This window comes from Acartia tonsa, chromosome 14 (assembly GCF_053477335.1).
Source record: "Acartia tonsa isolate MP-2025a chromosome 14, ASM5347733v1, whole genome shotgun sequence".
Classification (NCBI taxonomy): Eukaryota; Metazoa; Arthropoda; class Copepoda; order Calanoida; family Acartiidae; genus Acartia; species Acartia tonsa.
The window spans coordinates 26,863,360-26,875,346 of record NC_137273.1 but is presented as its reverse complement, the minus strand read 5'-3'; the positions used below and the strand labels follow the sequence as shown (position 1 = coordinate 26,875,346).

The 11,987-nt window shown below is 32.0% G+C and overlaps 1 protein-coding gene across 18 annotated transcripts in view; it reads left to right on the top strand.

Moving 5' to 3' along the window:
* Nucleotides 1-11,645, top strand: part of LOC145305650 (uncharacterized) — a 32,355-nt gene extending 20,710 nt beyond the window's left edge. For 2 of the 18 annotated variants that reach the window (XR_013874671.1, XR_013874658.1), the window contains exons 29-45: nucleotides 187-226; nucleotides 706-828; nucleotides 1,411-1,564; nucleotides 1,798-1,871; nucleotides 2,112-2,235; nucleotides 2,598-2,725; nucleotides 2,994-3,136; nucleotides 3,427-3,540; nucleotides 3,884-3,979; nucleotides 4,384-4,471; nucleotides 4,872-4,957; nucleotides 5,232-5,289; nucleotides 5,603-5,664; nucleotides 5,810-5,912; nucleotides 7,374-7,462; nucleotides 7,581-8,614; nucleotides 8,775-11,645. Coding sequence is in view for 3 of the 18 variants with exons in the window: in XM_080147357.1 (XP_080003483.1) it covers nucleotides 187-226; nucleotides 706-828; nucleotides 1,411-1,564; nucleotides 1,798-1,871; nucleotides 2,112-2,235; nucleotides 2,598-2,725; nucleotides 2,994-3,136; nucleotides 3,427-3,540; nucleotides 3,884-3,979; nucleotides 4,384-4,471; nucleotides 4,872-4,957; nucleotides 5,232-5,289; nucleotides 5,603-5,664; nucleotides 5,810-5,912; nucleotides 7,374-7,462; nucleotides 7,581-8,217 (2,119 nt within the window). In the remaining 15 variants the exon portion in view is untranslated. Of the gene's footprint in view, nucleotides 1-186; nucleotides 227-705; nucleotides 829-1,410; nucleotides 1,565-1,797; nucleotides 1,872-2,111; nucleotides 2,236-2,597; nucleotides 2,726-2,993; nucleotides 3,137-3,423; nucleotides 3,541-3,883; nucleotides 3,980-4,383; nucleotides 4,472-4,871; nucleotides 4,958-5,231; nucleotides 5,290-5,602; nucleotides 5,665-5,809; nucleotides 5,913-7,373; nucleotides 7,463-7,580; nucleotides 8,615-8,774 lie in introns of all 18 variants that reach the window. The other 16 variants (XR_013874672.1, XR_013874660.1, XR_013874659.1 and 13 more) reach the window with 16 other exon arrangements.
* The last annotated feature ends 342 nt before the right edge of the window (nucleotides 11,646-11,987 follow it).

Below are 11,987 nucleotides of genomic sequence, written 5' to 3'. Positions count from 1 at the left end.
TTTTTATAATCCACGAACTTTTTGTAAAAAAAATCGTTGAATTCAAATTTTGTTAATTTTTTTATTTAGAATAAGCACAATTATGACTATCAAAACCCCAGTAATACTACGTAACAATATTCTTTTTTTAAACCTAACAAATCTAATTAACTTTTACTCTTAAGTAATACGGTTGTTAATTCTCAGAGCAAAATTTTCTGCTTTGACTTCTCAAGAACTAGTATCGGTAAGTTCTAATTATAGTTTAGTTTTATAGGGATAGATCAAAATAAAAGTTACATGTTCCATTTTTTTGTGGATTTCCTTTGTAGTTATTATAAAAAATGGCACTTTTCTTCAGGGGTGTATATTCTGCATGGGATCCCCGGCTAAGGGGGGGGGGGGGAAATAAACATAAGTGGTTGGAGGGAAAAAAAATGTAAAAATTAAGAAAACTGAAAACATTTTTTCCATTTCCCCCCCTCCTTGGAGAAAAAAACTAAAAAAATGTGAGGTATGAGGGATAAAATAAATAGAATATAGAGTTCTTTAAATATTTTTTCATTTTCCCCCCTACTTGGAGAGAAAAAACTAGGGGGGGAAAAAAAATAAAAAAAATTTGTAGCCGGGGAAAAAAAATAAATCTTATGCAGAATATACACCCCTGCTTTTCTTTGAATGTTTAATTAGGTATCTTTTTGTATATTTTAAAGCTCAACCTTTTAGGCTTACGACAACCTTGGACGGCCAGACAAGTATGCTGCCATGTCTGTGGACGCCAGGCAGGAGTTGGATCTCAAGATTGGTGTGGCCTTCAGCAGGCTCATGACAAGAGCATACTTGGAACAGGTAAATAGAAAGATAGTTGGATGCATAGATTTTTTTTCTAAATGATAAGAGAAAATATATACAATATAGGTAGGTATATTTTTTAAAGAAGAGTTCGAATAATGATCTGGTGAGGCCTTCAGCAGCAGATAACCAGACAATATTTGGAACAGGTAGATAATAAGATACCTAGATTTTTATCGAGTTAAAAGACAATAGATAATAGTTTGATTAAGAATCTAGCTCAGCCCTCATCAGATCTAAGCTTACCTGGAACAGGTAGATAGATAAATAAAATGATACATAGATTTTTACAGAATTGAAAGGAGATAGATTATAGATATTATTTAAATATCTGGCGAGACCTTCAGCAGGTAGATAACCAGAGCATACCTGGAACAGGTAGACAGAAAGATTCTTAGATATCTAGATTTTTACTGAATTAAAAGAATGATAGATGGATACTCAGGATAGCTATTATTCAAAGAAGAGTTTATTTAAGAATTCGGTACATATATGGACGAAAGATGAAAAATAGTTTATGTTGTTTTTAATGTATGGACTAGCCATTAGTAACATTTTTTTTTAAATGATCTTATTTAGGCTAAAGCCAAGTTCAGATTGAAAGACCAGAAGGTGATCAGCTTTGGTCCCTGTCAGACACCCACACTGTGGTTCTGTGTCCAGAGAGATAAACTCATCAAGGAGTTCAGACCTGAGGAATATTTTACTGTTGATGTCAGGGTTAATATTCAAGGTAGGCAAATTAATTATGAAAATTATTTTTTGTTTCATGTGTTGTGTATTTATTTAAAGGTAATAGGCTTATTTGTCAATCAAGTTTTATTACCGATAATTCATCTGTTATGATCAGCCGTTATTTTTGCCTTTTACGTCGTTTTTGAGACAAAATGTACCTACTGTGTTTTTTTTTTACAAATAAAGCTTTTATAGCCTTGTCTTCATAGTTAAAAAAGTTGATTTATTAAGGAACAAATTTGGATCTAAAATGGTGTGATGGAGATCAAATTACACAGAGGAACCAGCTGCAACAAATTGAACAGGTTAACTTTATTAATAGTAGCGCAGCTATTAAACAATCAAGGAATTTATGTATGTACCTCCGCCCGGCATATGCAATTGCGTGAAGTGAAGTGTATACTACCCAGCCCCCAATATAACCTAACCTTAAAGTGATTAACAAACAAATAAAAATTACCCAATTGAATTTTCAATTTTAAAAAATAAGGGAGGGGGTAGCTGCAATTTTCAAATTTGCCTTGTTCTAATCTATCTATCTTAAGGCTGTGCGAGCATGTATGAACGGACAGCAAGGAGCCACTATTGTCAGTGTCACAGAGGAGACAAAGATTCAAAAGAAACCAGTTGGTCTCAACACTGTTACCCTACTAAAAGCCTGCTCGAAAGGTAATACTAACTTCTTAATTTTGTAATATTCTTGAGTTAATTTCGTGGATTTTTTTATCATTACCTAGAAGCTATGGAAGTGTAATGAATATTTTGAGCTTAATTGTCTTTGTTCATTATTTTTAGAACAACAAAAAAAAAAACAGACAAAAGTAATATATAACTTCATATTGCACTGGTGCCAAAAGTATTGAAAGTTTACCAAATTTTAGAAAAGCTGCGTTAATTTTAGTTCTTAAAGTCTAAGAGGACCAAACTAATGGACATAAGATCCAATATCAATTGTGCCTGTTTAAATCGAGCAATTCTAAGAAATTTTGAATCCTCTAATATAGATTAACCTATATATCTTTCCACCTAAGGTCTTGGAATGTCTCCAACAGCTGCTATGCATGCTGCTGAGCATCTGTATACCAGCGGATATATTTCCTACCCTAGAACTGAGACTACTGCGTATGCGCCAAGCTTTGATCTTGTTGGAGCCCTGCAGGTGCATTTATAATTTTTTTCTATCCAAGGATATCGAGTAGAAGCCAAATTCAATTGAATTATTGACTTTTGAAACCAAACCTAAAACCTAAAGATACCACCAAGAGAAGATTAAAATTCATTTAATAAAAAAAGTATTTGGTTTAATGAGATACAATGTGTGATTGTTATGTCAAAGTTCGTTTGAATTTTGTTTCAAAAAGTGGAACATCCGCCCCACACTTGATTTTACGCGAGTTCGTCCAAACTTTCATAAAATGTTTATATAGGAACAAGCTGACCACCCCAGTTGGGGACGTGTGGTCTCCTACCTGCTCAACAGCGGCAGGATTAACCCGCCAGAGGGGGGAAGAGATGTCGGAGACCATCCTCCCATTACTCCAATGCGCGCTGCGCCGCGTGATGAATTCAGGAACAGATACTATAAAAATTTTACGTCGGTTTTTTTAAGCCGTATAAAGTTGCCGTTTCGTGATACTCTTGTAATTTATGTGTCTACCCCTCTTTAAGATTTAGTAACTTTCATAATTTTCAAATAGAAGTTTTTCTTAGTTTCGTTGAACTGCCTCTTACTTTATTTTCTTGTGCTTTTGTCGTCACTGATGTTCTGTTGCTGTATTTACTTACAGTTATTTTTACTGAACTTATCACACACAAACACCTGTACTCAGTAAATAATAATATAGTATCTGTTTATTATAGCAAGGGAAATGAGTGGAAGATATACGATTATGTGACGAGACATTTCATTGCCACTCTTCATGATGATATGACTTACAGGGAGAGAACTGTCGTGTTGGATATTGGTGGCCATAGGTAGGTTTATGTTTGGATAAACATCTTTATATTAAAGTATTAGGATGTATGTATGTTTTAACAAAGGAACTCGAAATTGGTCTCTACAGGATCAGGAAAATTTTTTGATTACTATTTTTTGGGGAAGGATACCTTGATGTTCTTTACCCTCCCAAGATAAATTGCTCTTAGAGAAAAAGATTACACCCAAAAATTTATCTTTTTAACTAATAAAGTTGAGGGTTGACTCAAATACTGGCCTCTCTTAACATAAGAATGATAGGAAGATAGTTAGATAAAGTAATATAGTTAAGATAAAAATGGTGTAGTCTTTTTAGATTTTTACAATGCATTTTCATTTAAGGTTTTCTTACGCCTGGCAAGAAGTTACCGACCGTGGTTTTATGTTCGCAATGCCATGGAGGCTTACTTCACTCAAGCTCAATACTCCGGATTTTAGGTAAAACTTTAGATTTCGTCCTATATTGTCAATTGAAGTGAGCTCTTCGTATGCTTTAGATATGATATCATATTCTTATTGTATTTTAAATTTTTAGTGCTGAACTCTTTGCATTCATAAATGATGTTGTGTAATGCAAAGTCAACTATTTACTCTTAGTTCATTTTGTAATTGAAATCTTTGTTTACTTAAAAATCATGATTTTTTGGCATTTTTTTTTTATAAAAGTGAACAGGTATTTAGATTTTAAATAATTCAAATATATGAAATATTTACATATTTCTATTTTACTTAATGTAAAATCTTTGCATTTCAAGTATAGTATAGGTACCTACTCTGTGTATAAATTATGAAATTGTACTCTTTGCAACAATTTGTTTTATAGTCATAAATGTGTATATTAGAATTCCTCAAATGAGAGAGGGTGACAGAGTAAGAATTGTGGACACTAGAACCCACACAGATTATACCAAACCTCCAGATTATTTACAGGTACATTTATCTCACTTGATTTTTAGCAGCCATGCTAATCAATAACAATACTGTATGTAACTCAAATAAAGAAAGTTATTTATCCTGCTCTTATTTGATTGATTATTAAAGTCCTATATTTCCTTTATTCGAAGAATTTGGTGAAAACTAACCTTATTTTGATATAAAAAAATTTTAATCCCAAGTTGTTAACCCCACGTCAAAAGTTTGTTATGCCGTAGAATAAGAAGATTATTTTCCTCTAGCCGAAGCTTCTGTGTGGATGGCGTCACATTTTAATTTGAAACACCAGCCATACTCGGCGAGACTACTTCGTTCCAAACACTAAGAAACTATGGCAAATACAAACCAAAAAATTATCTTGTATCTTTACATCTCTAAATTGTTTAATAATATGTAGGAGAGCGAGTTGATTGCTTTGATGGATCAGCATGGGATTGGAACAGATGCCAGTATTCCACAACATATTAAGAACATCTGTGACAGGAATGATTGTTTACATAAAATCAAATCATTAGTCATTTTCACGCCTTGGATCTTGTTGAGCTTTAATAACCCTCCCATCCACCTCTTATTTTTGCTAAAATTTGTTAGTTTGTTGGTTGAGTTTGGTCAAATTTGGTACTTGATGGTCCGGTAAGGTTGGGCCTCCACTTTGTTTAGGCAAAAGAATCCCCCAACCCCCCGAATAATTGGAAGTTCTCTTCTTGAGAATGGCAAATGAATTATTTATGATTTTATGAACATGTAAAAAAAATAGACATTATGTGGATGTTTGTGGACCCTCTGAAAACGGACAGAGAGGCCAAATTATTCAGGTAAATTCTTTTTTTGTGTGACAAAGCTACTCGATAATATAATGTGTCCGTCCGTCAGTCCTTAACGCTATTTGGGTTATCGGCTGCTAACATATGTAGAATGCCGAAGAGCATTCAGTAAATAATATAGCTTGTCAGTCGGTCATGAAACAAAAGATTTTTTTATGAAGGTTGTAATTTTCTTTCATTCTTATACCTCTATTCTTATATCCTTTGTTTTTTCCCTTAGGTATTTTTTTTACCAATGCAATGAACATTTGCTTTATAATTTACTTTGTCCAACTGTCAGTCTTATGATTTTTTGTTTACCTAGATGAGACCACATTTCAAGAAAGGTGGTAACAATCAACAACAACAACCTAAACCAACATCCAGGTAAAGAATTAGTAGAAAATAACAATAAAAGAGTATACATAATGCATTGATTGTTTGTATGAAAAGTAGAAGAAATATAAAAATTTATGGCTAGTTTTTCATTTAAAAAAGGCTTCAGTTCTCATGAAAACTAATCTTGTTTTAGACATATGGTGCCCCGTCCTTTTGGTCTTGCCTTCCTTGCCTGCTTTGAGGAACTAGACAAGGAACTCTGTGATCCCAAGATCAGGGCCTTCATGGAAGAACAGGTAAATTCAAAATTAAAGTATTTTGATCAATACCTACTTTTTTCCAATGCTTTGTAGATCAATGGAATTCTCCCGTTAGTAGAGTTTAAATTATTTGTTAAAGAATAGTTTGCAACGGGTAGTAAAATAACAAGGATGACAACATCCATAAGTAGCGAAGCACAAAAAATCGTAGATGGGAATACGTACAGGTACGTACAAGATGCTCATAACAATGGGAAAAATTATTTTGATACTGATATCCCATAAAAGTTTGAAAATTGGATCAAAATAAACAAAGATCTTAAGAAATATGTAAAATATATAAAAATAGCCAAAAACCTGATAAAAAGGCAGTCTGGCCGCCATGGTTGTTTTCAAAAAACGACAAAAAAAATTAATTTTTAAATCCTTAAAAACTTTAAAAATTTGGATTATCGGACCATATACACTGAAGATGTGGAAAAAACTGTTAAATATATTTATAAATAGCCTAAAACCTGCCAAAAAGGCAGTCTGGCTATGGTTATTTCCTTTAAAGACGGGAAATTTAATTTTGATATCTACAACTGAAAAAATATTGAAAATCGGACTATAAACACTGAAGATATGGAGAAAAATGTTAAAAATATAAAAAAAACAGCCTAAAACCTGCTGAAAAGGCAGTCTGGCCGTCATGGTTGTCTTCTTTAAAAGACGGGAAATTTAATTTTGATATCTATAACTGAAAAAATTTTGAAAATCGGACCATACACTGAAGATATGGAGAAAAATGTGAAAAATATAAAAATAGCCTAAAACCTGCTAAAAAGGCAGTCTGGCCTTCATGATTGTTTCTTTAAACGACAGGAAATTTAATTCTGATATCTGTAACTGAAAAAAGTTTGAAAATCGGACCATAAACACTGAATATATGGAGAAAAATGTGAAAAATATAAAAATAGCCTAAAACCTGCTAAAAATCGGTCCGACCGCAAATGATGTTTTATAGTCAATTGTGCTCCTTAATAATGCGAATGTTGTCAAAAAATTTCAGCATTCTATCTTTTATAGGAGCTGAGTAAATCCCATTTCCCCCATAGCGTTACGGACTGACGGACTGACTGACGGACTGACTGACGGACTGACGGACGGACAAAGTGAATTATAGAGTAGCTTCGCTACTAAAAATTACAGGAATTTCTAAATTATTAGTTTTAGGCGTTGAGGTTCGAGCCAACAAAACAGTGATGAATTTTATGATTTTTATCTTTCACATAAAATTGTCCATAATGTTTTACTTAACATGATTTTTGAGCAGTGAAATTAATCGGATGTTAGAGCCATACTGGCAAATTAGCCTGAAATTGTCTCCACCCTCATTTATTTATACAAATTACAATTTTTGATACCTTCTAAACTTGTTTTCTTATCAAAAATCTACAAGAATCTCACTCTTGAATATATCATTTTTCTTTATAGAACTATCCCTTTGATTTTAAGGTGACTAAAATTGCCACTGGAGAAACGGACAAAAATGAAGTTGTGGAATCAACCTTGAAATTATTCCATGAAAAATTCATTGATTTTAGGTAATTTATATTATTGATGCCTAATGAATTTTAAAGTTGTCAAAAGTTGCAAAGTTGCAACTATACCTCCTCTTTAAGAAATGTTTGTGTTTAACAATATTTTTTTATTTTCATTCAGAAACAACATGGCGAAGATTGAAAGATTTTTCGCGCCAAAAGGAGAAAATTATGGCGGTCAACAGATGGGTGGCGGTGTAGGAGGAGGATATAGGGGAGGAAGAGGTGGAGGTGATGGTGGAGGGTTTAGAGGCGGTAGGGGTGGAGGTGATGGGGGAGGGTTTAGAGGCGGCAGGGGTGGAGGTGATGGTGGAGGGTTTAGAGGCGGCAGGGGTGGAGGTGATGGTGGTGGGTTCAGAGGCGGAAGAGGGGGAGGTGATGGGGGAGGATTCAGAGGGGGAAGGGGCGGTGGAGAAGGCGGAGGAAATGACTTCCGCCTTGGAGGAGGAAGAGGAGGCGGATCCGGGGGCGGAGACTATTCTGGAGGATATAAGAGGCACGGTGATAGCTCCGAGATGGCTCAACATGTGGATGAAAACAAACGTCTGAGAGGAGGCGGATTTAGTGGGGGAAATGGACGTGGGGGTGGCAGTGACTTTAGAGGCGGTCGTGGGGGTGGAGATTTTAGAGGTGGTAGGGGAGGTAGAGGAGGTGGCGACTTTAGGGGTGGTAGAGGTGGAGGGGGAGATTTCAGGGGAGGCAGAGGAGGGGGTGGCGACTCTAGGGGTGGTAGAGGCGGATTTCAACAGAGATATTAGAAGTTTAGTGACAGGTACTCGAAAAATAATTCACCATCTTTTTTAACAGAATACTTATTCCTATTCTCCAATTTGTTACTTAGTGATTATACCTATAAAATTTAGTTTTTCTTTATTATTATCAATTTGAAAATATTATACAAACAATCCAGTGGTTGAATTAATTATGTAATTGACAGGTTTTGTTTTGTTTCGTACTTTATGATACACAAAAATCTCCTACTACAATATAAATTCTACATAAGTTAACGACATGAGACTATTAAACAAAGTTTTTTTTTATTTAGAAAGATTGAAAAAAAATCTTCAAATTTTAATGTTTACAGGTGGATAAACATGAAGTTAGAAGTTTTTTTAGTAGTAGAATAAAATTACAAAAGATAAATTAACAAAATGAGTTATTTAAGCAAACAAAATTTAGCATAAATGGATATTTAAATCCCAAGGTATTAAATGATCGAGCGTTAGCTCATCATTTAATTCCTGAAAAATGCCAAATAAATGGATATTTAAACAAACCCAATATCGCGTTTTTTGCAATGGAATGGTTATTTAAGTTATAATCTGTACCATTTAACCCATTTGTGACTAAACATTTGGAATCTGAAGGGAAAAGACAATGGACGATAATATTGAACATTACCCAAAGTTTTTGAGTCAATGAATAATACAGCATGACCCTCGAAAAAGTATTTTTAAGCATCTGCAGCCCATATTTCTCAATGAATTATCAAAAAATGTATATGTCCTTGTTCTCTGTAGATTTCCACATAAGTAGATATAAAAATATTTTTTTACATCAATTAACAGCTGAGATTTTTAGAGCCAAAGTTTTGAAAAAGTGGCTGAGGAAAAAGTAACTTTTCAAGAAAAATGTTTTTTTTAAAAGTGAAATGACGTGTTTTCCTCATAATTTCAATACTTTTTATAAAACTTATATAAAGATGTTTCCAAGAAATTTATTTCATGCTGAAAGCACTTTTTTCACTTGCTCTAAAAGGCATTTTTTGATTAGTGTAAATTGCAAAAACACCCTTACAGAAAGAAATCCTATAAAAAATAGTAGCAAATTGAAAGTTTACATAAACAGAAATCAAACACTTTATTTTATCAAAATAAGTCAAAAAACCAAAAAGTTACAGCTACAAACTTTTATTAAACATTTAACAATTTAAATGATTTTTAAGTTTATTTAAGGTCATATTAATAAGTGGGAGATATTATAAGATTTGAAGGAAAATGGTTTTAAGAAGAATGTATTCAGTAAAATTTGAAAAGTAGTTTTTTATATGTAAAAGTAACGTTTTTTAATGCAATAAAAAATGTATTAATTGTAAACTTGCTCTTCAATCTTATTTGTTTTTTAACTGGTTGATAAAAAGTAATAAACTAATAAAAAACTAAGAAATATTTAGCAATATCCAGTTTCTCAAGCACTTTTTCCAAACTTTGGCTTTAAAAATCTCGGCTGTTAATTGATGTAAAAAAAATATTTTGATATCCTTTGATGTAGAAAATTATAGAGAACAAGTACATATGAATCTTTTAATATTTTATTGAGAAATATAGGCTGCAGATGCTTAAAAATACTTTTTCGAGGGTCATGCTGTATAATGTGGTAATAAAGACCTTGGGTACCAGTATAATTTACCGTTCATTGTATCCTCCCTACTAAACATAGTAGTAACTTTGCTGATTATCATATTAAACAGAGTTCAGATTTTGATGTGCTTAAAGAGAAATATAAAAATCAAACAACTTTACAGCTTGAATATGTTCAACTAGAAAAACTCTTACAATTTTTTTTACCAAGTACCTAGATGTTTCATTACATAGATTTTATAATTTTTGAAAGAAACTTACCTTTAGCCTTATTACTCCAAAGAAGAAAAAAAAGAATCTCAAAAGTTCAACATTATTTAAAGGTAGCCCAAATTTCATTGTTGTGTCATTCTGCTTTAAAATGTAACAATTTCAACAATCCACCAAAATTGTTAACATCTAAATAATTGAAATATTACATTTTAAGGCTAATTTTTATTGTATATGACAATTTTGTCAGGAATAATGTATTTGCTCTGCCTTTGAAACTTTTCATCCTTGAAAAAATTGTACTTGTACCTGGTTTTACTTTTTCTGGCTGTGAGCTACTTCAATAATACATTTCAAACATATGTTGGTAAAATCTCTAGAATAACCTTCCCCATCCCCCAAAAAATTAACAATGTTGGTGACTTCACTTTTTTGACATTTATCTAATTAAATTCTAGAGTTAAAAGCCAAAAAAGAAACTATTTAAATTATGTGTTGTATTTGAAATTTCCCCCCCAAAAAAGTTGTATGTTATTATCTGCCCCAAGACTGCTATTATTTTTTTTTTGTTACAAAAGTAAATTTTAACCTTCTTCAAATTACCTTCATTTCTTTTTATAATAAAGATCTTCCTTTACATTTGAAGTACCTTTTTTTTGAACCAAAGAGATTTGATTAATTTTATATTGATATTATGATAAGGTATTATTATTTACACAATCTATCCACAAACATACACAAAAACATTAATGAAATATAAAAGCAAATTGTACAGCATTTCTATTCCAAATGAAACCTTGTCTGTGATACTTGCTTTGTTATATTCATCAGGCGGGCCTTGCAATACCCTTTTGGTAATGCTACACATCAAATCGGGCCTTGCAACACAACATCACATACCAAATTTCCATGGAAGGCCCTGCAATATTGCTAAACTATTGCTACAAACATCAAAACGGGCTTTGAAAGACAACTAAATTTATCTACACTTATCTGAGGGGCCCTGCAATACTGCTAAATTATTCCAACTTAATCAAAATGGGCCCTTCGACAAAAAAAATCATATTTTCTCTTTGTTATTATAGACTTGTTTCTAAAATCTAACATGTCTATAATCCATCAAAAACGATAAGCTTTAGCAATTTGTTTCATATACATAAATTCCTAAAATATATTCAATACTGAATCACTGATTCATAATAATGAAATAAATTCCCTAAATCAAATTTCATTGCTAAAGCCTTATTCATCTAATAATCTAAGCTCTAACATCTAAATTTTGACTTATTACTACTGTAAAAAAGTCCACATATTTAAAAGATTTGCAACTCTAAAGTATTACTAAACCAGTTTTGAAGACAATGTTACTCTTTGTATGAATTTATGTAATTGTAATATTATAAACTCTTTGTATTCTCAACAAATCTGTTTATTGTTTGGTAATCAAAACTTTTCTCTGTGACTTTTTCACTATATTAATTTAATTGTTTTGTCTCTACTATTCCTCTTGAAGAATATTCTTTACATTAAAAAATAATTCAAATTTTTTGTACATAAAAATATTAATGATACCACTGTTAATTAAACTTTCCTTATGAAATTGTTTTGTTATTTCAGATTAGAATATAAAGATATAAGATGTATAGATTACCAAATATGATGATTAGAAGAGCCTTATCAAATGATATTCACCACAGGAAAGATAGCAAAACTTTGTATTTTTTATTACTATGATATTCGATGAAATATTAAGAGGAAAATGAAGTAAATGATTATAGGATTAAAGACTATTTACTTTTAGAGTATTTGAAAAGTTAATATTAATAAGTCCAGGTTTCTTTCTAATATATTTTAGGAATAAATTTAATTTTTGTCTATTAACTAAGAAATGAGGATAAGTAAATAACTAGAAATAAGGTTTATTATTTTCAAATAAAAACTGGCTTATGTTTGTGTAA